This window comes from Mytilus edulis, chromosome 1 (genome assembly GCF_963676685.1).
Source record: "Mytilus edulis chromosome 1, xbMytEdul2.2, whole genome shotgun sequence".
Taxonomy (NCBI): Eukaryota; Metazoa; Mollusca; class Bivalvia; order Mytilida; family Mytilidae; genus Mytilus; species Mytilus edulis.
In genome coordinates, this window is record NC_092344.1 from 97,362,390 (window position 1) to 97,389,932 (window position 27,543).

The window sequence follows — 27,543 nt, forward strand, 5'->3', positions numbered from 1 at the left end:
GGTCAGTCCTATGATGAAAATAATTCAGATGTATATGGAATGTTTGATAAGTTATATTGACCAAAAGTACCTAGACGGAATTTTCAAAAATAAAGTATCTTTTCAATTTGCAATGCGTAAAATAACTGAACAGTGTGACCTGGTAGAAGAGTCCTAAAAATGAGGACTTGGTTCTCAAATTGATGTCAAATTTGCTAGTCTAAGACTTCAGAAATGTAAAGATGGACCAAGGCTTTTTTTTTATATCAGCTCAGAGTTCTTAATTGGGACTTGGAAATGAAAGAGTGCTTCAACTTGTGACACCTTACATGTTACTTTTTGATTTATACACTGGTTTTGATGATTTAAAAAAAAATGGTAAACCTTCGTATTTCCTTTTAATAACATCATGTAAGCAATGAGTCGTATGAATATCCTGACTGAGTGTAACCATAATTTATAAGAGCCCCCGCCATAAAAAAAAATAATGTTGGCGCCCTAAAGTATTCACTCATTCTATCTGTTTGTTACACTTTCCTACGTCATGACGATAACCCAAGTTTGCTACGACTGATTGACATAAAACATTTACTCAACAATATGCATAACCAGAAGAAGCCTCCCTTTTGCTGTTTGAAGCATTTTCGATTATTCATGACATAGTCCTTTTTCTTGGAGTCAATCACTCCGTCTGATTTTCCATCCGTTCAATTGTCTGTCCATGTGTCAATAAAAAAATATGGTACTTCCGTGTGTATTCTGAAAATTTGTCAGCTTTATAAAAGATTCCTTATGGAGCTTGGCATTTCTGCGACTTTGTACAGTGGTTTTCAAATTTTTGAATACATTGAAGATATGCACTTCCCCTTTTCATTGCTTTCGGGTTCGTTTGGAAAAAAGGATAAATTAATTTGCTGTTAACTCTTATCAGCATTTAAAATTTGTTGTTAACTGTTTTTGCCAAAATCGAGGTGTTGTTAACATGTTAACGGACCCCCTAACCCCTTCTAATTTTCTAATTATGCATTAGATAAAATGCATTAGATAGAAATACCATTTGCTTGACATCATTTAAGATATATACAAATTATATGTTTTCAAAAAGAAACTGACAAATAAATTAATTTGAAATACAATTCACGATTTGTTTCTCCTTACTTTCAGTGAAAACAAAGTATTTTCTTAATTCTTCTTTTTACAAATGAATCAGAAATTAAATAATTAAATATTTTATGTGTGTGTCCGAATTCTCGATCCTGTGGTTGTCGTTGCTTCATCTCTATCTTATTTGTTGTTTTCATAAATTGTTTTGTTATGAGTTAGGCCGTTAGTTTTCTTGTTGAGTCCTTCCACATTTTTCAGTCGGTGCTTTTTATAGCCGACTATAAGGTACGAGTTTTCGTTGTTGAAGGCCGTACGATAGCATATACTTTATTTGATCCTGATGGATAGTTATCTTATTTGCTATCATACCACATCTCCACTGTTTTTATCTAAAAACAACTAGCACCAACAAAAGATGAATGGACGGTTTATTTTATTGAACTTACAAAATTTCACCCGAACAACAAATAAGACAACAGTCGTTAGTAGTATAACGATCTATGGATGTATTAAGGATAATATGGTTGAAAAAAAACTGTTTGTACAAAATCGAAAAGCGGTACTCAGAGAGGCCTTCTGAACTGAATTAACGGCATATATTTAATAATATGTGATAAGTAATACATTTTTAAGCCTGCAAAGCTTTGATATCAACAAAATATCGTCACTTGATATTATCTAAAAGTGATTAATTTCCTCTTAAAATTATAATATATTGCAAGACACAGTACAGACAAAAGTTGTTATTTTGCAATTCGCCGTACAACAAACAAACAATGTTTATTGTCCATATTCTTTAAAAAAAAACAACATGTTTTTGACAACAAACTTCAGTAAATATGATGCCACACTATAATAATCTAAAAACGTGTCTGGAAAAATAATGAAAAACAGTTCAATATCTTGAGAATGGGGTGACAGAGGACGATCGACCTCGAAATTTTCCGGTACTAAGTGGCAAGTTTTGGAGTATTACACAAAATCTTGTATTAATTTTGTACTTATCGGCCAAATAATTTAAAGAATTATATATCAGAAAATCATTTCTTAAGCGGCACCCTCATCAAATACTTTAAATTAAATGAATTCTTAACTTGTTTACTTTTTTTTTTCTATTTCTCTCCGCTTCGTTAGTACCCAATTTCCGGTGACGATGATACACAGTGAAAAAAAAACAAAAAAACAACAACAGAAAAACAATAGTACACAAGAAACAACATTAAAAAAAACTAAAGACTAGGCAACACGAACCTCATAAAAAATGAACTTTCTTTTTATTTTGTCCAGGTGTTTTTTGTTTTTCTATATTTTACTTGTTTTGCATTGAAAATGTCAAACAAATAAACATAAATGGTTTCATGTAGTTTAATATCTTTTAATGCATAAAACTAATATATTATAAATATCTTCAACAAAAAACAAACACAAAACTTTCTTGATTTCATCAAATGTTCATTTAAATGAACAAAAACGTGCAGTATATATAAATAACAATTATGTACAACAATAAAGTATCGTCACTCGACTATTATGACTGTTTGATCCACGATTTCTAGAGAGAAAATTCCATTGGAATACACAAGTATATGCCGTATTGCATTATTCGAAATTATCTTCTCAGCTCAAATGCGTGTTGAAGTCACACTATCACCTGCTGCTTAGCACTTTTTTTTTTATTTCTGTCAACAATGTTAACGGTTTCACCAAACTCTATTCTATATGATGGTGTGAAGCCATGTGTAATTTAAGCTCATACGTATGTGGAAAATTCTTGCCACAAATTCCACATGGGCAAGGTTTATCTTTTATATGGGTTCGTCTCACGTGACTGTCATGCGCGGCATGTGAGGCAAAAGCTTTACCACAATGTCGACACTGAAATAAATAAAATGCAATAAAAGCACATTAAATGTTGTGCGTTTTCCAATATTTAGTTACTTCCTATCACATTAATTTGTGTTAATAGGTTTCCAGAAAATGAATTATTACTCTTTTAATTACTGCGATGTAAGATACTTGTAGCTTCTAGTGTTGTAATATGCTTATATGAATATTGTTTTAGAATGATATGCGATATAGCAGTACCTGAAAAATATGAAATATTGGCATCTCTGGTATACTCGATGTTATATTTTCTAGTAGTTGAGATATCGGAAAACCTCTATGCAGGACTCAGCTGTTATTGCTCTTGGTAAAATCTAAACATTTTCCCTGTACTATTTTGCTGTAAGTTTGAAACAGTTTAAAAAATACTATGACATTATGCGACATTACTCACAGCAGTACTATTACTTTCTATACGTTTTGATTTTATTAAAGTAATTTTTATTTGTTTTGATCACCAACAAATTGGTCCGATTTATAATTACCTCATTAAAATTGCTTACCTTGAATGGTTTTTCTCCCGAATGCTGACGAATGTGTGTGCGCAGTATACTGGATGCTGTAAATGCTTTGTTACAATATACACATTTATATGGACGTTCTCCACTGTGGACCTGCAATAAAATATGTGTTTGTAACTTCATGTGCTTAGCCATTAAAATATTATGACACTCGGCGAAAAGCAGACAAACAAGTTTGTCATACTTTGAACGACAAAATTATTTCATGTCTACCTGTGCGAATTTCAAACGCGCAATTTTACACCAGTACTGAAAACCCTCCTTCCTTGATGGGTGCATTTTACATAGACAAATGAAATCGTATAATATAATCAAAATGAGGATGTTAATTTGATGTATGCCTTTTTGTGCTTCTTCGTTACATTTGTTGTTTTATAGTGATTAAGATGATAACACAATGTTGACTGCTGTACCCCTATTTTTGACATTTTTACCTATTGGGTCTGTTTGTTTTGTTCACGCATCGGTGACAATATAATGGAATTTGATGCGACTGTCATACAAGAAGAAGGTTTAGCTAGCTATAAAACCAGGTTCAATCCACCATTTTCTACATTTGAAAATGCCTCTACCAAGTTAGGAATATGACAGTTTTTGTCCATTCGTTTTTGATGCGTTTTGTTATTTGATTTTGCCATGTGATTATGGACTTTCCGAATTGATTTTCCTCGGAGTTCAGTTTTTTTTGTGATTTTACTTTTTAGTGGATAAATAGATTAGTGCTCAACGTCCTGTAACAAAATTAATATTACAGAGAACGTGTTCATGTTGTGTTTCGTGGGATCTTGTAGCCCAGTTTTTAGTTTTCTATATAATATTTTGTAAACTTGATTTTCTTTTCTTCATTAAAATTTGTTGGCCATAGCTTTTTTTTGGTTTCTTCGACTTTTAAATGGTCTTCTTATAATTATTAATGTTTTAGTAAACTAGTAAAAGAAAACGGCAATAAAAAAACATCACAAAAACAGTATACGTTATAATATCGTTGTACTCTATAGAAGTGAACTAAGAGGGGACAATTCAGACTAAAGTACAACTTGAATTGGCCATACTGAGAACTGAGAATGACGTTTAAGGTAGACAAACTATATACATCTTAAACTTGTAATGTACACCAAAAAAATGAATTTTAAATACACTTACCCTCATGTGTTTATTAAGACTTGAGGACTGGCTAAAACTTTTCCCGCAAACGACACATTTATGTGGCCGATGTTTCTCATGTACATGTAGTATATGAATTCTAAGCCGGTCTCTTTTTTCAAATGACCTGTAAATTAGACAAAAAAAATCAATAAGAAACTACTAAAAAATAAGCCTCATCCTCCTAAGGTTACGTTAACCTTACAGGTTATTTGTTTATTATTTAGGTGGTTTTTGTTTTGTTTTATTATCAATTGGATTCCGACCATTACAGTTATTCCAGAAACCATGATAAGACATAGATCCGGTAAATAGGTATCATCCGTGTAAAAGTTTCTCAAAAAATGTTTTCTCCTTTCGTCAGTTTATTTCTTGTTAAAACCAGCAAAGTCTCACACATGAATGTTTGCAAGTGAACGAATTATAGTCCCTCTTAAATCTATAATACTAAAATTACGAGGTCCAAATTATCAGCCGGCATCAGGTAAAAACGACATATCAAAGAAATCAACTTTATATATAGCTAATATAGGACAATTGTGTAGATTAAAAATTACACCACTCCAGACCCTTTTGTTTTCCACATAATTAATATTGCCAATAATTAACAAGTTCCGGGTCGAATCCGGTACCGATACCAATAGTATATTCACCTGTTACCTATTACCTTATCTGTACGTTCCGCATCTAATAGGCGCACCACCAAATGGTGTATTTGATTTTACTATATACACGGGTCATAATCACAAAGTCGACACAACTAAATTCAATCATTGTCAAATTGTTTTCTATTGTAGTTTTTTAATTAGTAAGACTTTCTAAGATAACAATACGAATACTAAAAATTTGGACTAAGACGTATAGGTACAGTTTTCAATTTGTTCGCGGGCATGACGTAAAACAGCGAATCAAAGATTTGAACTTTATTGGACAATGCTGTTGATTAAAACATACTCAATTCCAGGACCTGAATATTACCAATAATTGAAAAGTTCCAGGTCGAGACGACGGGTTCAAACAGAAAGATTTGAAAGCAGAGAAAACTGTGTATCTTATAATCGGCACGACTTTATCAGATGACAATACCAATACTAAAATAAGGCTTGCGCATAGTTATATACTTTAATTCAGTCACGGACCCGCGATATCACGGGTGTGTTCTAGTTTGTTTTAATCGTATAACAATACAAGTTTTGTATATTTATTTTCTGGATTCACTGGTAGCAAAATATGTTGCTACTTTTTATTGGTAAGACGCTAAATATGTTATTTCTTTAATGGCTAGGACACTAAATATGTTGTTTCTTTAGTGGCTAGGACGTTAAATCTGTTGTTTCTTTTAAAAATGGCTAGGACGCTAAATATGTTGCTTCTGTTATGGCTAAGACGCTTAATATTTTGCTTTTGTTGTGGCTAAGACGCTAAATATCTTGGGTTTTTTTATGGTAGGATTCTCAATATGTTGCTGTTTTATGACAACGCTAAATAGGTTGTTTCTTGTGTGGCTAGGAAGCCAAATATGTTGCTTTTTAATGTTGCTTCTTTTTTGGCTAGGATGATAAAACTTAGTGTTTTCAATTTTCTAATATATTTATTTCAAATGTTTATAAGTAATGTTATTAGTATTTTTACCTAGTGCACAGATGACATGGAAATTTCCTATCGCCTTGGTCAACACACCGAGTATACTTCAGATGCTTATCTCTGTAATATTTATAAGCAAACACCTTTCCACATCTTTCACATGTAAATCCTTCACTTGCTGTAAAATATTAGATTATAAATATTGGTTAAGAATATACAATATACATGTATTTCACATATTTTGTAACGCGTTGACCATTCCAAAGAGTTTTGGTTTTAGAACAAACAGTTTTGATGTTGAACCGTTTGGATAAAGTTTCTTTAAAGTATGCAAAAGCTTTATTTGTTTTATTTGAGAAGAGGAATCATACTGTAAATATTTTAACGTCTGCATGAAAAAACTAGATAATCGTGTGGAAGATTGGTATTTGGTACTGTATGAAATATAGCATGGACGATTGGTTAGTTTTCTTTATTGATTTATTTCATATTTTTCATGCCGATGCATTTTATAGCCGACCATACGGTATGATGGTTTTTTTTCCTCATTGTTGATGGCCGTATGGTTGCCAATAATCCCTTAGATTGGTGAACCTTGATTATCATAGTTAATCTATAAGTGTTTTTTCTGTTATTTATGTAATGTACAAAAATTAACTAGAATCAAAACTAACTATTTAATTCCTCGGGAGCGCCGCCATCCGCCATTTCTTTCAATGAAACAGGTACTCCCATGAACTGTAAATAACAGTCTCCGTACCAAACCAATAGTTCAGTGCCTTGTGGTATATCTTTACAGACTTCATAAAATATGTCTCCGTCAACTTGCAAAGCGATCAAATTCTGCTCATGTGCATACCTTGCACAATTCACGAAAGACATCCATCCGCCTGTTGGACCACGACCATCAACAAAATGACTAAGCTTGCCTTCATAGAAAATCTGTAACAGCATGAGTTTTTATTTACACGACTTAAACATTATCTTAGATAGAGAACGCTGCATGTTGGTATAAACTGATTTCGTATCATCATTTTAAATATAAATGTTGTATTTTAGTAGATTTTCTAATTTGAATCAATATCTTTGCTCGGCTTGATTTTTGGTTTATCTTATTTAATTGAACAAAAGTATGTATAATGATAAATTATTGTTTGAAGTAGAGTATAAAAGAATTTAGAAATTTAAAAATACAACACCTATCCTTCTGTTGTAATTACATTGTCTCTTTTCTTCTATTTTTCCTTACTATCATTGCAATAGAAGAGTTTCAATTTTTTAATAAAATATTTAAGAGTTTTGAAAATGTAAAGCCTCATTGTCATAAACTAACAAGTTAACAACATAACGATGGACATTGCTTCATTTTAAGGTTAATTTCTACCATATCTTTAATAAAACAAGCTGATTAGATACGCGTTGGATACGTGCTACAGTTTTGTCCAATTTTTTTAACTGTTATTTATGAATGAAAAAAAGAATGCATTTATGTAAATGTTCATGATTTTATGATATTAAAAACTTGAAAATTATTTTTTCGAATTTGATGGAAATTGTTTTTCTTCTTTCTTGTTTTTACCGTTCAACGATCTAAAAAGGTTGTGACTGTATTCCAATGTGCATCAAAACAAATATTATAATAACGGATCAGCTATGAAAACGTTGAAAGATCAGCATAACCAACACTAAACATACTGTTATTTAATATTGACATGTTAAAGTGACATATGATTGATATGTACAAATCACTTCAATCTATAACATAGAGAACAGAATCGTCCCATATTTAAAATAAATGTATCATTTTCTCAATACTTTTGTCATCCGTCACGAGACGGTGTCGTGTTCACATAAGTAAATAAAGAGGTGCCATAATGCGACGCTGTTGGTCTTTAATTGTTGCACATTTGCAATTAGTATTTATTTATAAAAATCACCTACCTGAAATAAAATGACAACTTTACAAAGCTAAATCTTTGTGGAACATTACCAGAGTGATTAAACTGTTTGAACAGTTGGTTTAAATGTGCTCTTTTTCACTATTAGACACACGCTAAGTGTCTATTTTAATCAACTTGAAGTACTTCATTTAAGTAAGATGCATTTGAGTACACGTTTCGGTCCGAGATGTAACTGGCATTGATATTCAAAACAATTTAATACTTCGATCGAAGATTTATGTCATGAAATTAAACACGACTTTGAAAAAGCAGAGACAACAATAATCTGTATGAAATCGTCAACCGTATAACTTTATATATAAAGGAAATAGGTTGATTGTGAAAATAGATAAAAGTCAAATAAAAAAATAAAAAATATAAATAAAGTAATATATCACGTTATATAAAATAAAATAATAAAAAATTATACAACAATACGCTAGGAGGTATTATTTAAAACCTGCAGTCTAAACGACAGTTTAGTAAGGTTAAACGACAGTCTAGTAAAGGGGAAAGGAGTTGTGTATACAGCAAATGCGATTGCATAACAGTGGCGGATCCAAAACTTTTTGTAAAGGAGGGGGGTGCTCCAGTGATTCCCTATATGATCAACCATTTTTTCACACGAAAAGATGCCCCCCCTTCCCCCTCGTTCACATCCCTAATATTTAAGATAAAACATACGATCTTATCTGGATTCAGGGTTCAATTGAAAATGGCAACCACTGCATGCCACTAATTTTGTCAAATTCAAGATATAGTACTTACCTCCCACATGTAAGAGTTATCGTCGTTACTTTTTACTTCACTTGTGTTCACTGTCTTTCCTTTGAATGGTCCGAACTTTGTACCACGTGATATAACGGTAGATGTACAAAACACGCCATAATGGATGGTTCTAGCAAACAATGTCTGTAAGACTGTCAAGCCTGAAACATATGGAAAGACACAAAAATAAGCATACAACAATAATTATTACTTAAATTTATGTAAAGATGTTATTTATAGAATTATCAGATATTCTTTACGAAATGTCCAACTGCGTTTTATTTTTTTTTTATTTTTTTCGTATGCTGTAGTGTATGTTAAGAATGTCCTTCTTACTCATTTTGCATTTATTCTCAAATTTGCATATAATTATTCTCAAAAAAAATCCATATCCATAAAAAAATCAGTTCTAAACCTTCTGTGGACATTGATAATTTGGTCATATGTTCGGATTGTCGTCAGAAATGATATCATGAACTCAGGTACAGTTTGAAAGGCTTTTAAATAGACCTGGTATGAAATAAATCCACAGAGTTGGTACTTTTTTTGTTGTTGATATTAATTTGTTTCTGTCTTGTTAAAGTTTACCTACCATCTGGTATGTCCAATCCAGAAAGATCCAATGGTTTGATATTTGGAACTGGGTTTGAACTCTCCGACTTTACCGGACTGTTTCCTGTCAGGATTCGGTCAATCCCTAAATCAAAACCAAAAATGTTTACAAAGGTTTTTTTTCCCCTCAAAATGATAAAGAGAGCTCGTATTTTAATGTTTATATGTGTAAAGGTTTTTTTAAAAGGTTTTAATCATATATACGCATACAAGCTCTTATGGAAAGGATGAACGACCGTCTTCGATTACACAAATTTTGGACTTTATCAGAGGTTTTAGTGCTATAAATAAAGGCAACAGCAGTATACCGCTGTTTATAATTCATAAATCGATAGAGAAAAAACAAATACGGGTTACAAACTAAAACTGAGGGAAACGTATCAAATATAAGAGAACTACGACACAACAGAGACAAAACATCGAAATGCAACCCACACAGAAACGACCTATAATGTAACAATGGCCATTTTCCTGACTTGTACAGGGCATTTTTTGAGAAAATGGTGGGTTGAACCTGGTTTTGTGGCATGCGAAACCTCCCGCTTAAATGGCAGTGTTAATTACAACATTAAAATGACAACATTACACGACAGGGTTACAATAAATAAACAGATAAATGGGAGAAAATATAGGACAGAGAAACAAACGAATAATAGCCATCAAAAGGTAACAGGTTAAAAAATATTTTTATACGTCAGACGAGTCCACACAAAACTATAATGTTGTCGCTCGATCAATACCATAGTAATGTTAGTGTATGGGTGTTTAAATGTGATTTAAATGTTTGTCACCACTAAAAGAACCGTTAAGCTTAAAGTTCTGGAATCTTTATTTGGGTATTATTATTGATTGCTTGGTGATTGCTTCACTTCACATCGGCAAGAAAAAGCTCGTATATGGCGACTTAAAACGATTCTTAAAAGGAATGTATAAAATCGTGCTTAAATCCCGTATTTTGTTATATTATTGTTTTACCTATTGAATTTCGGCATATTGACGTTAAAAACGTGTGACTAGTTTTGTCAACCATTCATCTTTCAGTAGAGAGGAACAAGATGTTGCATTCATTCTAGAAGTATCAGTATTTTTTTTTTTTATCATTCTTGATTTATACTTTGGAGACGATAAAGAAGTTATGTGTACACAAATTAAAGTGAAGTTGTTTATGTCTGGCATTTTTTTTTTTTTTAAATGGTAAATACCTAATAATAACATATTACAACTGCGGTCAATATTCACTGACCTAAGAGAATTAGCAGCCGGGTCTCATCATGCTAGGCACAATTTGTAAAAGAAAAACCACTATAGGTCAACGTACGGTCTCCAACACGGAGCCTAGTTTACATCGAACAGCAAGCTATAAAGGGCCCTTAAAATGACAAGTGTATATTGAACCATTCTAACGGGAGAATCAACGGTGAATATATATAATGAACGAGAAATGAGAAACACTTATGAACAACATCAACAAACGACTGAACACCAGGTTCCTGACTTAGGAAAGGTGCAAAAATGCAGTGGGTTTAAACGTTTCAATAGGTATCAACCTTCACCCTTACCCGAAACAATAGTGTGACATCACAACATATCAATCAGCCTTTCTTCAAAATATTTTTGCTAGAGCGCACTGATAAGACTAAGGTAGACAGACGAGCTTCTGTCTTACAAAACTATATGCCTGGTATCCTTGATTTTTCAATATACATAATTTGTAAGAATTGAATAATAACATCGCGACTATATTTTTATAATGCCGTATAATTTATTAAGTTTGTTCTATAGTTATAGGTCGTCGGTCTGATGAAAGTCCCGGAATTCTATCATATGGTGCTTAATTCTCCTTGATATTATAAATAATTAGATTATTGTGTTAGGAAACATTCAGAAGGGATCGTTATCAAATTCTTGGAATACGAACCAACTTTTCAAGTGGACTAAATATGATAAATACTGTGCTTTGTTCCAGGCAATCGAATTTAGAAGTCTTCTGTGAAAGAAGTAAGAAAATTATCAACTCCTTGAATAGTGCGCATGTGACAAATATGCCAAGAATTATCCTCTTGTGTGTTGAGTTGTGCATTTTGATTACAGATTGTGTAAACATAGTCACGTCAAGTCGATAATAAAAGCTCTCTAAAGATGTGATTTCTTCCTTATTTATGTCCCTAAAGTTCGTTAATATTTACAAAATTACGATATTCTTAGATATGCTAAAATATCCACCATTTTACCAATATTCAGATATGTCCACAAAAAGAAAGAGAAAAATTAAATGTATCCACAATTATGTGACAGAATTAATTTGAAATTGTGTTAGGTTATTGGTATATAAATAAAATAAGATGTGGTATAATTGCATTAAGACAACTCTTCACAAGAGACTAAATGACACAAAAATGAACAACTATAGGTCACCGTACGGCCTTCAACACTGAGCAAGCCCATATCGCATAGTCAGCCATAAATAGCCCTGAAATGACAAATGGTATTCATACGAAATCTTGGTTTTAGTTAAAAAAAAAAAAAAAAAAAAGGTCTCTAAATAAAAACCACTAACAGTAAAACATTTAATGTTCAGCTTTTCGTGAAAAAAAAAAAACAACACAAAATGCCGAGAAAGCGGAGAATCGTTGTACTGTTATAAAGTCATTATGATTATGACACATTGCGCGGCGTCGTATGAATTTCTACTGTTGGTCTGAATGTTCATTTAATCATTTTAACGAACAATAAATGTTTTTTCAAGATATTTCTAGCTCCTTGCGACAGGTATTTCTTTACTAATATGCATGTAAATATTTCTTCAGAGATAATGAAATGAAAATATTTTGTTGAATAGGGGACTAGTTTTCGAATTAAAATTCTTGTTTTTAAACACGCTGTTAAGGGGATAAATAAACAAAAAGATTTGATACCCTCTTAATGCGATAGAGATTTGAAAAAGTATGTACCTAAGTTGAAAAATTTAGATTAGCAATTAATCCTTTGTTTCAACAATACTGACCACCACAGGGCTAAGAAGCATTCAATATACTGAAATTGACCAATAAGAAAGCTTTACCAAAACACCTGCTAACGGTTATCCAATTACAAGTTGACACTCTTTTTGGAGATTTCAACTTTATTATTTTAGTATATGACTGATTAGAAAAACATATTAAATCAAGAACAGTACTGAAAGAAAAGTAAAAGAGATTTACATTAATTGTTTTTATACTATCCTTTGTGGATTTAAACATAATCTGGAATATGTTAATCAAAAAGATTTAAATCATTGTCCAACGTCATGAACTTCTTATAAAGTCCCTTGAGGAAAAAAATAAGTCAGCATACTCGTATAATAAGTTCCTTGAATAATACCAATTAGTTTAAACTTAATTATAAAACTGAATGCCCTTTCATTTGATTTATTTTCAACCTTTCATTTGCTGGTGTTGCGTCCAATCCAAATTATATTTTTTTTTTCAAATACAATCATGTATTAAAATATTGTAATAAATGTTTAGACGTTCAGATTACTCAAGGCATCGAGGGTATTAAGTGGTCCTACAAGGACTGGTTTTCAAAATCTTACATAGATCACGAAACAGCTGATACAATCTTTTTTTCCAAAAATCTTATCCAAATTACTCGAAATAGCAATAAAAGATCTTGACTTAACTAGAGGAATCGCTCACCTGTCTGAAAACAATTGCCACAATGGTGGCTATTCTCACCTTTTTTACAAGCAACAAAGAAACAAAAAGTGCATGTTTAAACTCCCTTTTACAATAGTTTCAAGATTTTACTATGAAAAATATTTGCGGTTGACCGCATATTGATTTTGGTCATGGTTACTTTGATGGTTGAATGCTTTGCTATAGACAGACTACATATTTATATAATTCAAATTGATTCATTGTTTTCAGAGGTGACTTGAAATTAAGTTAATGGTGATTATTTCAAGTTTCGATGTTTATAGTTTCTGTCTATCTATCAAGCTTCAAAGATGATAAACGAAAAAGGTTAAAATTTGTCAAAATTGGACAAATCTTCATTTAAAGATGAAAGACAAAAAGTAAAACTTGATAAAACACTTCAATTAACTTCTGTAAGGAATCAATTGGAAGTCATTAGAATTTAGAGGTTGGCAAATCAACGTTTGAGTAGTACTTTTAACAAGTTTATGCATTTAACATATGTAGTTCCATAAGGTTGGACCAGGCTCAATGTCCACTTCCCAAATCTATTTTTGTTGATTTAATATGGTTTCGAGATACTGTCTTATCTTCGATCTTTGCCATTATTCTAGTAACAACGACCATGTTTGTCAGTCTGTAGGAACTTAAGGGAACAAAATATACAAGGAAACTGGATGATATTTGCTTCCAAGTACATGTTTGTGATTACATTTAGTCGGATTAATTAAGAGGAGAATGTTTTTCAAGTTTACAAATATACGACAGAACCAACAGCCGTGAATGGAATGAATGAAAGCAGCTATTAATTTGTTTATAGAATTTATAAAAACATGAATTTTCCCTCTAGTTTCTATATTGATATCTAAATATAAGAAAAAAAGAAAAAAAAAAGGAATATGTCGTTTGATTGCCAATGAGACAACTCTCCACAATAGACCAAATGACACAGAAATTAACAACTATAGGTAACCGTACGGCCATCAACAAAGAGCAAAGCCCATGTCGCAAAGTCAGCTATAAAAGGCTACGAAATGACAAATGTAAAATAATTCAAAAGAAAAAACCAACGGCTTAATTTATGAACATAGTATGAAATTCAAAACAGTGTAGCTGTGGCCATTGATTGACACATTAAAATCATTCATTGACTGGGACAATTTAGGTGAACGTTTGTATGTAACGACCAATGCTCACTATGTACTTTTTAAAGACACTTAAACTATGGGGTCACCAAAGGTTCTCAACACCTAAATAAAGTAATTCGAAAAATTAATCAGAAATAACACGATATTTTGATTTATATCAATTATATAAATCAAAACACAAAGGTTATTCCTGATTAATTTTTCGAATTATTTTATAATTAAAGGCGTTAAGAAACCTTTGTTGACCCCACAGTTTAAATGTCTATCGTAGGTACGTCATGAACAGTGGTTGTTACAGACAAACGTTCACGTAAATTGTCCCAGTCAATGGATGATTTTGATGGGTCAATCAATGGCCACAGCTACACTGTTTTGAATTTTATACTAAAATGGACGAAAAACAAATATGTTTAGTTTATTTTGTGCATGTGCATTTGACAAGCTGATTACCATATACAATGTCTGATTTTGTATGCTGGGAAGAAAGTCTCCTAAATACAAAATGAATTTATTAACAAAAAAATTTGTTGAAAAGCAGAGGGGCAAAAATGGCAGCATCACATAAAGTCAGTTGTATTGACATCAGGTTTCTTTACATTAATAATGCAACACTTGATGATCGTTGTTATAGGTTTTTGAAAATGCATTCGTTTAAATGTTGTGGGAACAGTATTTAACCCTCGAATATGAATAAAAAGATATGTCGGGTATAAATAGAATTAAAAGAAATGTCCACAAGAACGACACAAAAACCTAGACGTCATGATACGGTCTTGAAAAAAACCACAATTGTCCATAAAAAATGTCAAGTTTAAAATCGAAGTGAGTCTAGAAAAGGGGTAAATAAATTAATCATGGACATTCTTAGATCTATCGTTAGCACAACATACACTAACACAACTAAAAATAGACAATCATTGAGGAGGTTCATAGATAAAGAGAGGCTTATGAACAAGAAGTGAAGTTAAACTTGTTTTTAGATCCAGCCACCCTAATTTTAATCACTTTTACTATTATCAAAATTGCACAGACTGTGCAGTTAAAATCAGTATATAAAAAAAAACGGTAGAGAAAAAAAATATAAGCAGAAGCAATCAAACGTAAGTTGTACAGTATTAAAGACAGTATCAGTTACTATAGTATCTGTTGATATCTGAAATAATGCCGTCCAATATTATCTTTTTTAATTTCGGTGGTTGAATTTCTGATAATGTTTCACACAGCAAAGACATCAGCAGAACAGAAAAACAAATGTGTTAAATATTAAGTTGTTATGGTGTTTATATAAAAGACTAAGTTCCATTGTCTATAAGCGTAAGTTATGGTTTATATGTAGACATGTGTATGCATAAATAATGCACATTATTTATGTATGTGTACATGTATATAAGAAACCACAAGGCTTTTGTCGTTGGAATTACGCACCACAACAAAAAATCTTCTTGTAGGTATTTATTATCACTTCATAAATCAAAAAACTTTAATGATAAACTTGATCAATGCGATTATACATTTAGCAATTTGTACATTGCTCTATGCAAATGTGACGATTTTTTTTTCTGCATAAAAAGTTGCACAAAATTCGAGCAATTGAAACGCGGTCAAAACATGGACTTTAGAAACAGGCGATGTCTATTTGTTATTTAACGGCTGAAGTCATAAGTTTTGTTCTAAAGTTTGATATCAGTAATGTTATTTAAAATGAATGATCTTACTGCTTCGTATATCTATTTTATATATTTACATATATCTTGAAAACTCCAATGTGCATTTGGGAACATTATAAAACAGAATAGAAATGTGTTATGAAAGGTCACACCGAGTTCAAATGAAGAAGGTGTAAGCATTTTATATGCAAACGTACAGCCTTCAACAATGAAAATCCCTTTACCGTATAATCAGCCATAAAAGGTTCTGACATGAAAAATTTCAATTGAGAAAACTAACAGTTTAATTTAAAACAAAACAATTTACGAAAAATGAATATGACAGACGAGAACTAGCGACATGCACTGAACTACAGGCTCCCGACTTGGAACAGGCAAATATAATATATATCGGGATTAAACATTTTTGTAGGCGCCAACCCTACCCAAACTCGGGACAGTGATGCAACAGTACAAGAATACATATAAGTACCCGGCCACGTCCACTTGTATGTTTGTCCATCTGATGAGTTAAGCCTTTTTCAACTGATTTTTATAGTTCGTTCTTATGTTGTACTGTTATACCACTGTCCCAGGTTAGGGGGAGGGTTGGGATCCCGCTGACATGTTTAATCCCGCCACATTATTTATGTATGTGCCTGTCCCAAGTCAGGAGCCTGTAATTCAGTGGTTGTCGTTGGTTTATGTGTTACAATTTTATTTTGGTTCATTTTTTTTTACATAAATAAAGCCGTTAGTTTTCTCGTTTGAATTGTTTTAAATTGTCTTATCGGGGCCTTTTATAGCTGACTATGCGGTATGGGCTTTGCTCATTGTGGAAGGCCGTACGGTGACCTATAGTTGTTAATGTCTGTGTCATTTTGGTCTTTTGTGGATAGTTGTCTCGTTGGCAATCATACAGCATTTTCTTTTTTATATATAAGAATACATTATTGATTCAATGATTGTTTCTTTCTTTCTATCCGTATAACCATACTTTGTATTGGTGGTGTAATTATCAAGAGCATTTCTCATGTATCTTTCAACTAAAAATTATATTATAAAGTCCGTCTAAAGCTTGTTTCAAACTGTATAGTTATGACATTCTTTATGCATGTAGTTGTTAATTTTTATTCAAAATTGAAAAATTAATCTTTTTCTGTTTAAATTTGAAAAAAATAACTTTGAGTAGACGATGGTTGTGAGAATCAGTAAAGAAAGCACATACGAGTTGATATTATTTCGTATGATAAAAAATATATACAATTCTGAACAAAAGAGAAAGACGAAGAAAAAGACGAAGAAAAAGACGAAGAAAAAGAGCTTGTTAAATGTGTTGACTTCGAATGTTACGTTTAAATACATTAGACATGATAGACCTGATAGCATTGTATGTTGCAACTTTACTTTGATCTCTTGTAAAATTGAAACAGTAAACCCCAAATTGTGTTACTTAAGGAGGCTCGCAGGTACAAAAATTTCAGCAAAAAATTAAACATTTGTTTTTTTTCATTACAAATTTAATTTATTGCACTATTAGTAATTACTTTATGATATGATACAAAAATCACCCCAACAAATCGATTTGGTTTGGCCCAGATGACTTTTGAAATGTTTATATCATTGAAAAAGCTACAAATTATCTCCCTTTGGAGCAAAAATGACATTTGTTTGCATTACAATTGAAATATCTTTTTTTTTTAACTCATCGGAGACCTACATTTTCTATTATTGTTTTCAAATAAGCTGTACATAAACTAGATAATTGTAAAATTTAAGCGATTTCTGTAATTTGGTTCTTTTTTTTATTTCGACACTACCTCTATTTCTCCTATTAGTTCAACAGAAAAACAAACATAACCAAAAATGTATGCCTCTTTCGGAGGCAGATTGTGAGCTTAAATGAATGGTGACCCCATTTTTTTTATTTCGCTTTAAGTTTCTATATATGTTTAAGTTCATTTATAAAAAAATATATAGCGAAATCCTATATTAGAAAAAAAATTGATTTACCTTTAATTAAAGTATATGAAAAGTGTCAACTAAAAAAAATCCTATACTATGAATAATCTGAGAAATTTTAAGGCCAAAAGATGATACAGTATTTTTTACATCAAAATATTAAAAATATATATTAATAGAGAAATATCGAGCATATTCAAGTACCATAGGAGTTATTAAAGGCATTTGTGTTCTTTTGTACATAAGGTATAATACTCTCATAAAAGTGATAGCAAAGACGTTTACATATTTCAGAATATCAACGGATTTCAATAGGAAACCAGAAAAACGCCTTTGAGCAGACATTAAAACAAAACATTCATTTGATTTGACGGAAAGTATATTTTTTCATGGAGCCTTTTTTTTTATTTCTTCATTTATACTTTAACCTATTTAAAACGAACATATTATTTACTCGCTTTAATATTATAAGAAAAGAGTTAATGCTACGATGGAAAATTCGAATGAAAGATTTGGAGATAGAGGGAAAGGAAGAGGGAGGAAAACTCGCTCGTAGATCATTGTTACAAAGGATAAATATTAACTTTTTATGTCTTTTATTTGAAAAAAAAAATAGGAAACTATTCGATGCAAACACATTATAATATGAAAATGTCCAACTATATATATGTAACATGCTTTCGAAAATATTTCAATGTTGAAATGTACTAATCAAAAACATAATAAACAAAACATATAGATAAATCAAATGAGCTTACCGTGAGTGAGGTCCAAACTTTTGATGCCTGACAATGCATGTCCTTTACATCGGTCCACTTTGTTCTGTGTGTACCCGTACAATACCATATCTAACTCCTCTCTGCTAAAGTTGAATGTTGGTATACCCAGGGGTGGGACCAGTCTCGGATTGTAAAGCCTAGTGTGAGGAGGTTGTGTGGTGTTTGATACTTGCGATGTTGTCGTTTGTGATGGCATTGGGGACTGTGACATCATTGGAATATTGAACGGAAATTCTGGTCCTCCATATCGAAATCGTTCCATTTGCATGCTGAAATTTCCATTCAATTATGTTTCGTAATGTTTAATTAAATAATTTATAATTATCAGTTTTGATTTTTTTTAAATTTTGATTTAACCATTTGTCTATATTAATTTCGATTTTTTTAAATTTGTTATTTAACTATTTTGCATATAATTTTTTTATGATAAAAACATTCGTTTCATTGTCATATTAAAATTTCATTTGCTCCTATTTTCATTGCAATTATACTTATGAATCAGTATATAAATAGCATTGTAAATATATTCTACAAAATTTTCACATTTGAAAAAAAAAATAAAAAAAAAAATAAAGACTAGATGATATTTTTTTTAAATGCATACCTCTGTAAAGGTGAAATGAAATGTTGGTGAATCAACGGCATCATATTAGGTCTCTGTATGTTAACCATCATATTTCTGGTCTCTATTTGTCGCAATAATTGTCCCGGAATGATGAACAGATCAAATCTCGTTAACCCTCTAATCGCCGATTCTTTATAATAGTATTAAGGATTAATGTAAATATTGACAATTATTTGGTCGGGTTCATCATGATACGGCACCTCCCCGCGCCTGCGTCACGGTATGGTTAAATCAGATTTTACTGAAAAGGATACTTCTTTTTCATTCATTTTCTCTAACTATATTTAAATTTAAAACGATATTTTTTAATAAGAGTAGTAAATCTAATTCCTTTTGATAAACTATATATAAGTTATATTTATTAATTTCGGATCTACAAAAATGACGAGCGTACGAATCAGGTACAATTTAGTTTTTTGGAACTTTCCACAGAATATATAATAAAAAGGAACATGTTTTCAGTCAGCTGAATTATATCTGTGTTATTTTGGAATTTTTCTTACTATTCTTTTATGGTGTGTTTTAATTAGTACAAAAATAAATAACAGAAGTTGTGAAATAAGTGTGCAACTATAACCAAAATAAACTATTTCATTAAAAAGAGTTGCAATTAAAAGGTATGATATCTGACGAAGTAAAAAGTTTTAAAATTAAACAGCATACCTAAAAACATTTTAATTAATTTTATTTATTTCAACTCATTCAAAATCTTTCATTTAAATAAAACGGTATGACAAATGAACCCCGACTTAGCGTCGAATAGTTACTAACGAAAGTAAATATTTTCACACCTGAAGCGAAACAAGGTGTTGGACAATACGAGAAAAATGGATCTACAGATTTGTCAAATGTATGTGGTTTTCAGACTGACACGATTAATTAAATAACAATATGTAAATTACATTAAATAATACCCTAATCATTGGTATTAACATATACCTATTGTCATTTACTTCGTATCTATTTGTTGAAAGATGAGTGATAATATTAAATTGCCGGTGGGAAGTTTTAAGGATTAGAGTCCCTCAAATTTTATACAAATAAATAATTAGATGAATTTTATATTTGTACAATATGGTGAGAGGAATTTGAAAAACTAAGAGAAAAATAGAATTCCCATATAAAGTAAAACATACAGATAGAGTATTTATTTGAATGTTACAATATCATGAATATTCAGGGCGAAAACGCTTAGAAATACTTTCTTTTCACATATTGCTGCTGGCTATTAATCTTATGGTTAATTCTAAATTTGACATTTTGGTAGAATATAATAATGCAAATTTATCATAGTTATTCATCCTATATTATAAGCATGTGTATTTGCCTTCTGCATAGAAATACTCCAAATAAACGCTTCAAACATTCAACAAAATGTCAAATATTCATTTTTTTTTATTGAAATTTCTATTGCTGGTGGTTGATAACCACAAATGTGATCTTTACCTTTAAGATTTATCTTTTAAAAGTGTACAGTAGCCATTTTATGGCCTATCAAAACCAAAATTGGAATAAGTTTTTTTAGTCTTCAAAGTGTGTTAAACGGTACGAGTTATTTTAAATCTCAGTTGTTGTATTTCACAAAAAAAAAATAATATAAGATTAAATTTTAAAAAATAATAACCTTGAGGCAAGACGAATGCCACAACCTGCTGAATAAAAGTGACAATGTGTATTTTTACCCTTCCAGAGCACATGCGATCACTCCCAGTTTTTGGTGGTGTTCGTGTTGCTTAGTCTTTGGTTTTCTGTGTTGTGTCTTCTGTACTATTGTTTGTGTGTTTGTCTTTTTATTTTTAGCGATGGCGTTGTCAGTTTGTTTTTGATCTACGAGTTTGACTGTCCCTCTGGTATCTTTCGTCCCTCTTTTATCTTGACAAAAGGACAGCCACATTGCAAATGAGCCTGTTAAGTTTGAGTCAGTAATTCAGTGGTTGCCGTTTGTTGCTGTTCATCATATTTGTTTTTGTTTTGTTTTTGTTCTTGTTTCTATAGTACAGGATTCAGTCCGGTAATTTTTCATGTTCGAATTGTTTTACATTTGCCATTTGGGAGTCTTATATATCTGACTATGCGAATGGTGTTTACTTTTTGTTGAATGCCTAAAGGTGACCTACAGTAGTAACTTTTATGCCATTTGAACTCAGACGGGAGAGTTATCTCACTGGCAACCATATCACATTTTTTAATAAATTAATAATATATAATATAGAACTATGTAACATATACTAGCACTATAGAAGAAGTATACTGATGACTTATTGTTTTAGCAGAGAAGTATAGTCCGCAGTCCCTCAATGTGTTTCATTAAAAATGTCTAAAGATAATGAAATCTAGTAGGATTTGATTATGAAGAAGACCGATCGGCACAGTTAAATATTTTCAACAATTTAACGTATTTGAATGAATAAAAATTTGTTATCAAAGTGCAACTTAAATAATTTATATTACAAAAGGTGATACTTTAATATACTTTGAATATATATGCTACAATAAATTAACAAAAATTGTACCTTGCAATCAGATTTTACCTTTTTATAAGTGCGTATATATAATTTAGGCTTATCTTCTACAGTAAATACAGTAAATTTTGAAAAAATAGTTGAATTTGTTAACTTCCTAGAAATTCTAGAGTTATTTATAAAGTCCCCGGTTTTGCATAAGGATTTTGCAGAACCACTGAAATAATTGAGAACATATAAGACTGCCTAGCTACGACATGTCTGAGCATGCACATCGAAGCTCTCTTCGGATTATCATTTCAGATGCAAATGCATATATATTATTATCGACTAATCATAGAGAACATAAGAAGGAGCCGATAATTTCAACGATTCATATATGAATAAAAACAAATAAACAAATTACAAGGAATTGTTTTAAAAAAAAATTCCCACAAACTGAAGCAAATATAAAAAAAAAAAGTTGGTTTTTGTTTTGCTTCCGAAGGTGAACGGTTCTCAAACAAAAAAACCTAGAATTTATATAAAGAAAATATCTTATTTAAATAAATTTCTGACGGGTAGGTTGATATATATGATTTTTATCTTTTTTGTAAAGTTAAATATACAGTTAGTGGCGGCATTAAGATGCAATATCAGAAAAATCTATTGAGAGATGTTGCCTATCGTCTAATTTAAATAATTGTTAATTATTCAAATTTTTGTAATATTACATTGTTCGTAACAGATGGGTCATTGTATAGTAAAATGCCGACAATTTCTTGACAAAATGGGAAATATGGAATTGCAAGGGAATTGTTTTGCTTCACGCTTTTGAACAAAGTAGAATTTATCAATGTGTATTTGTTATATTATGACAGGTTCTTTTAAGGATCATCTTATAATAAATATCTTCCTTTTTTTCTCTAACATATGACTTATATTTCTTTCAAATATAACTAACATTGAACTCAAACTTATAGACGTACACAGCTGGGCTAAAATTAAATGTATATACATTAAATATTATCGGTTTCTCGCTATGATTCATTTTTCATAATATTTATGAAAATAATTTCCAATGAAAGACTTATAAACCTTGTTAAATAAACGTAGTACTTTATGCGCTTTGATACGATCCGACCGGTCTTCCTTAAACACACAATGATTTTGTTCGGTGAGTAATTTATCGGTGTTTTGTAAAAATAATAGTTATTTCGTTTGAGAATTAAAATATTTGTAGGGTCGGGTCATTTTATATATGTTAGGACGTATTCGAAATATTTATTTATACATTTGTTTTATTCGTATATGTCGCATTCTTCAGTAGAATTTGATACTCTATAGATAAGATATTGAATTATTTTCTGCTGTATACATGTAAAAAAAAAAGAATGTACAAACAGGATGAAATATATCAATAAACGTAGAGCATTATCAAAATTATTAGGTTGAGAGTGTCAATCCCCTAAATAGGATTACGAAACTTATGAAACAATATTTCATTTATTTTTCGCTGTATATCTTTTTTTTTAAGGCTTCGAAATTAGAAGGACCGCTATTACTAACATAACATTGAAAATGATAATTTCGTTATCCTTATAGTAAAACACTAAAGCAAATTTTTGGAATAGTTTTTTATCTACGTTTCTTAAATATGTTATTCACATTTTGGTCAGTGGATATGCTGATCTTGTTTTCGATAGAAACTTCATCGGCAGAACTTAAATTGACTTCTCTGGGGAACTACCTGAGTAATATTTCCATGAAGGAGTTCTATATGACCCCAAATCTAGTATGTTGACGATAACAAAGCATGTTTATCCAAGTTGAGTTATTATAAAATAAGGGTCATTGTATTTGATTGCCAATGAGACATCTATCCACCAGAGACCAAATGACGGCCTTCGACAATGATCAAAACCCATTCCGCACAGTAGGCTATAAAAGATATATATAACAAACAAACAAACAAACAAAAAAACAGTTAAACGTAAAAACCGTCGATTCGGTTTATGCACAAAACAACAAACGAAATCCAATCATGCAATACAATTACAAACAACAGCAACTTCATTATTAGAATATGGAGGGGCTAAACATTTCTACGGACGCCTTGTTCTGACGTCGGAAATAACAAATTACGGATATAATGTATATGGTTTCCGCATTTCAGTGTTTGTAACTTTCCGTTGTCGTTTATTGTTCACAGGAATATGCTGTTTTGATTTTTTGTTGGTCAGGTATTGACCTACACATTTTCCGCATAGTCCCATCTGTAGTAATCTTGCCTTTAAGTTATTCTATTCAAATTTTTGATTATATATAGAATTAATTGCATAATAACTGTGGTCGACAGTAAAACGTTTGTAGGTTGTAACTTGTTTGTCAACGGCTATGATTTTATGCTCACCCAGTCTGTCAGAGGCCTTCCAGTGGGGATTGAAATATTCACTTGTTACACATTCCGATACATAAAATGAAACTTTCTTTTTACAAAGCTTGAAAGGAATTTGTTTGAAATATTTATTATAATCATCACATACAACCGTGTCATTTATAAGAATAATAATGTTCAGAGATGATATTATTTAATAATAATAAAAAAAAATAGGTTTATCCATTGTAAAAAAAAGCTATTAAGTTGATGGGGTTAATTCACAAAATATCTCATTGATTAAGAGCACAACTACTTCTACGATGTGATCATTTAAGAATTGCCTACTATTTATTCAATGCGTATACCATGTATACATGTGGGTTTTGTTTGTGAAGAGTTCTGGATAATTAAAAAGTCATTTGATTTCTTTGTTTAATACCATAAAACGATTCATTCTTTCAGATATTTGTCACTTTGCCTTATCTTCAAGTCCAACACAATTTCTCACGTTTCTTACAAAACTTATATTCTTGTGATGTATTCTTTTGTTGAAAAAAAATGTATAGATATAGATAGATATAGGAATATGTGGTATGAGTGCCAATGAGACAACTCTCCTCCCAAGTAATAATTCATAAAAGTAAACCATTATAGGTCAAGGTACGACCTGCAACACGGAGCCTTGGCTCACACTGAACAGCAAGTTATAGAAGGCCCCAAAACTACTAGTGTAAAACCATTCAAACGGGAAAACCAACGAGAAACGAAAAACACATATGAACTACATAAACAGACGACATCATGCATTGTAACTTTTAAAGCCAATTAAGTAAAAAAAATAATCTGAAAGAACGTGCGATATCATATTAGGAAAATTGATGGTCAAACCATAACAAAAAAATCAAGTGAAGAATTTTAAGTATTCAACCTTTATAGCTTGCTGTTCGGTATGAGCCAAGACTCCGTGTTGAAGGCCATTTTTATTTATTTTCAAATTACAAAGGTTATTCCTGATTAGTATTTTTAATTATTTTATTTAGGCGTTTAGAACCTTTGGTGACCTCACAGTTTAAATTTCTATGATAAGTACGTCGTGAGCAGTGTGCATTACAGACGAACGTTCACCTAATTTTCCCCAGTCAATGAATGGCCATAGCTACACTGTTATGAATTTCATTCTATATTCGTGGTTTATATTGGACATTTCAGAAAATGCTCTTATGATACTATATTGCTAATCTTTTAGTCTATGCAAATGTTGAACAACGTATTTATCTTAAAAGATTCCACTTATAGTGTGTGATAACATTGTGTGAGGGAATTCGACGTTTGCTGTACCACTGTTCACTCCAACGCAATTTATGACAATACCACTGCATCAATCTGTATGATTATTTTTGCAGTGTTTTAAAAAATGATTTTACTTTGTTGTCGCGTATTATATTTGAAACATTCAATGTTTTAAAAAGGCGAATTTTCTGTATAAAGTCAATAATTATGTTTACTTTTGAAGCCCAAACTTTCTACAGCCTTAAATACGCAAATAAAAGATCCAAAAACTATACCAATACAGAACGACATGTTTATGGAATTATAGCAAATCTTTTGGTTTACAAATTTTTATTCGTTATTGCAAAATAATGAACTTAAAATATCTGACATTTTCTCCCTACCCAGTTTACCCCTATTATTTTTGATGATGTGGACTGGTCATTGTTATTAATTCGTACGCAATTTGATTGGATTAACTTGTAATTAGTTTACCTTCAAACTTGTTTATGCTTTTCATACATGACTATTGATAATAAGAACGTGCATGCATGTGTACGGTAACTAAAATGACCTTCAAACTGGACACTGGACGAGTCAATATTATGTTTTATCAATGAAAGTTAAGGTATGAAAGGTAAGAATTGCCACTTCTTCTATTTTCACAAAATTTTCCGACTACACAGTTGATAGATTATTTTTTAAAAGCCTATTGTGGAGATAAAAGAGAAAGTTTACAAATAAGACGTTTTGTTCCATTAAACAAGTCATTTTCTTAAGAGAAATGCCGAAATACATTTTACGCACAGCTACGGCAGGTAAAGTTATTATTAACATACTATATAGTAAAAAATCATTTCTGTAGATCACCGAAAGGGGAAGTGGTATAGAACACAGTATTATTTTATTTAGGGGGTTCACTATACACGAAAATTTTTATTAGTCTTCACTTCAAGGTAAATCGAGCAAATTTTATTAAATAAGGCTTTTTACAGTTTTTTTACTTTACTACGGGCTCATAAGGATCTTAAATCTGATTTTCTTGCTGTGTCCACAATAGACACAGCAATATTATTCTACGTATTTCACCTGTATCGGTTTGGACAATTCCATGGACTATTCCATACACACACCATTATGCTTAAGGGGTTTTCATATGTCATGTCAAGATGATATAGGCTATTTACCGTTGTTTGCCACAAAAAAAAATCTGGTAAAGTCACTTTTCTGAAAAACCAATATTAACATACTATATAGTAAAAAATCATTTCTGTAGATCACCGAAAGGGGAAGTGGTCTAGAACACAGTATTATTTTATTTAGGGGGTTCACTATACACGAAAATTTTTATTAGTCTTCACTTCAAGGTAAATCGAGCAAATTTTATTAAATAAGGCTTTTTACAGTTTTTTACTTTACTACGGGCTCATAAGGATCTTAAATCTGATTTTCTTGCTGTGTCCACAATAGACACAGCAATATTATTCTACGTATTTCACCTGTATCGGTTTGGACAATTCCATGGACTATTCCATACACACACCATTATGCTTAAGGGGTTTTCATATGTCATGTCAAGATGATATAGGCTATTTACCGTTGTTTGCCACAAAAAAAAATCTGGTAAAGTCACTTTTCTGAAAAACCAATATAAATATAGTTAACATATTTATATATTTAATCTAACTGTGTTCATTGACCCGAATGTTTTAATGACAACACACACCGAAAATTCGTTTTGGTCTATTCCATGACATTTGCGCGGGAAATATTCATCAGAGACTTAATTTTAATGGACGTTCATTTGGAAAATTTTACTATCTATTTTATGTGAACAATTGTCATATGTGTTTGTGTTTCGTACATTTAAAGGATCAACGTTATTTAAATTCCGTATATCTTCATTTGACATCAGGTTGGTACGTATTTAGTCTCTTCTCTAGTCTATAATCTAAACTGAAGGCCGCGAAGAAACACATGTCATGATGACACGTGCTGCACAATCCCACACATTTCAACGAACAAAAAAGTTACTATTGAATAGACTTTATCAGCTGTTATAGTAAAAAATCATTTCTGTA

The 27,543-nt window shown here is 31.2% G+C and overlaps 1 protein-coding gene across 1 annotated transcript; it reads right to left on the reverse strand.

Moving 5' to 3' along the window:
- Positions 1–2,574: 2,574 nt before the first annotated feature.
- Positions 2,575–19,438, reverse strand: LOC139496226 (PR domain zinc finger protein 14-like). Its single transcript, XM_071284709.1, has 9 exons — positions 19,352–19,438; positions 18,727–19,016; positions 9,516–9,620; positions 8,924–9,084; positions 6,890–7,157; positions 6,264–6,393; positions 4,632–4,758; positions 3,471–3,581; positions 2,575–2,958 (listed from the first exon to the last, which is right to left on the reverse strand). The coding sequence occupies exons 1-9, from the start codon at positions 19,420–19,422 to the stop codon at positions 2,794–2,796; spliced, it is 1,428 nt and encodes a 475-aa protein (XP_071140810.1). The 5' UTR covers positions 19,423–19,438; the 3' UTR covers positions 2,575–2,793.
- Between the last annotated feature and the right edge of the window lie 8,105 nt (positions 19,439–27,543).

What these genes read in the sequence shown, in the direction of transcription:
- LOC139496226 (XM_071284709.1), bottom strand. Translation starts at nt 19,422, where the DNA reads ATGATGGTTAACATACAGAGACCTAATATGATGCCGTTGATTCACCAA. An exon ending in TTCATTTCACCTTTACAGAG is followed by an intron (nt 19,017 to 19,351) that starts GTATGCATTTAA and finishes TGGAAATTTCAG; the next exon opens with CATGCAAATGGAACGATTTC. An exon ending in CGCTCCCGAGGAATTAAATA is followed by an intron (nt 6,394 to 6,889) that starts GTTAGTTTTGAT and finishes AATATTTTACAG; the next exon opens with CAAGTGAAGGATTTACATGT.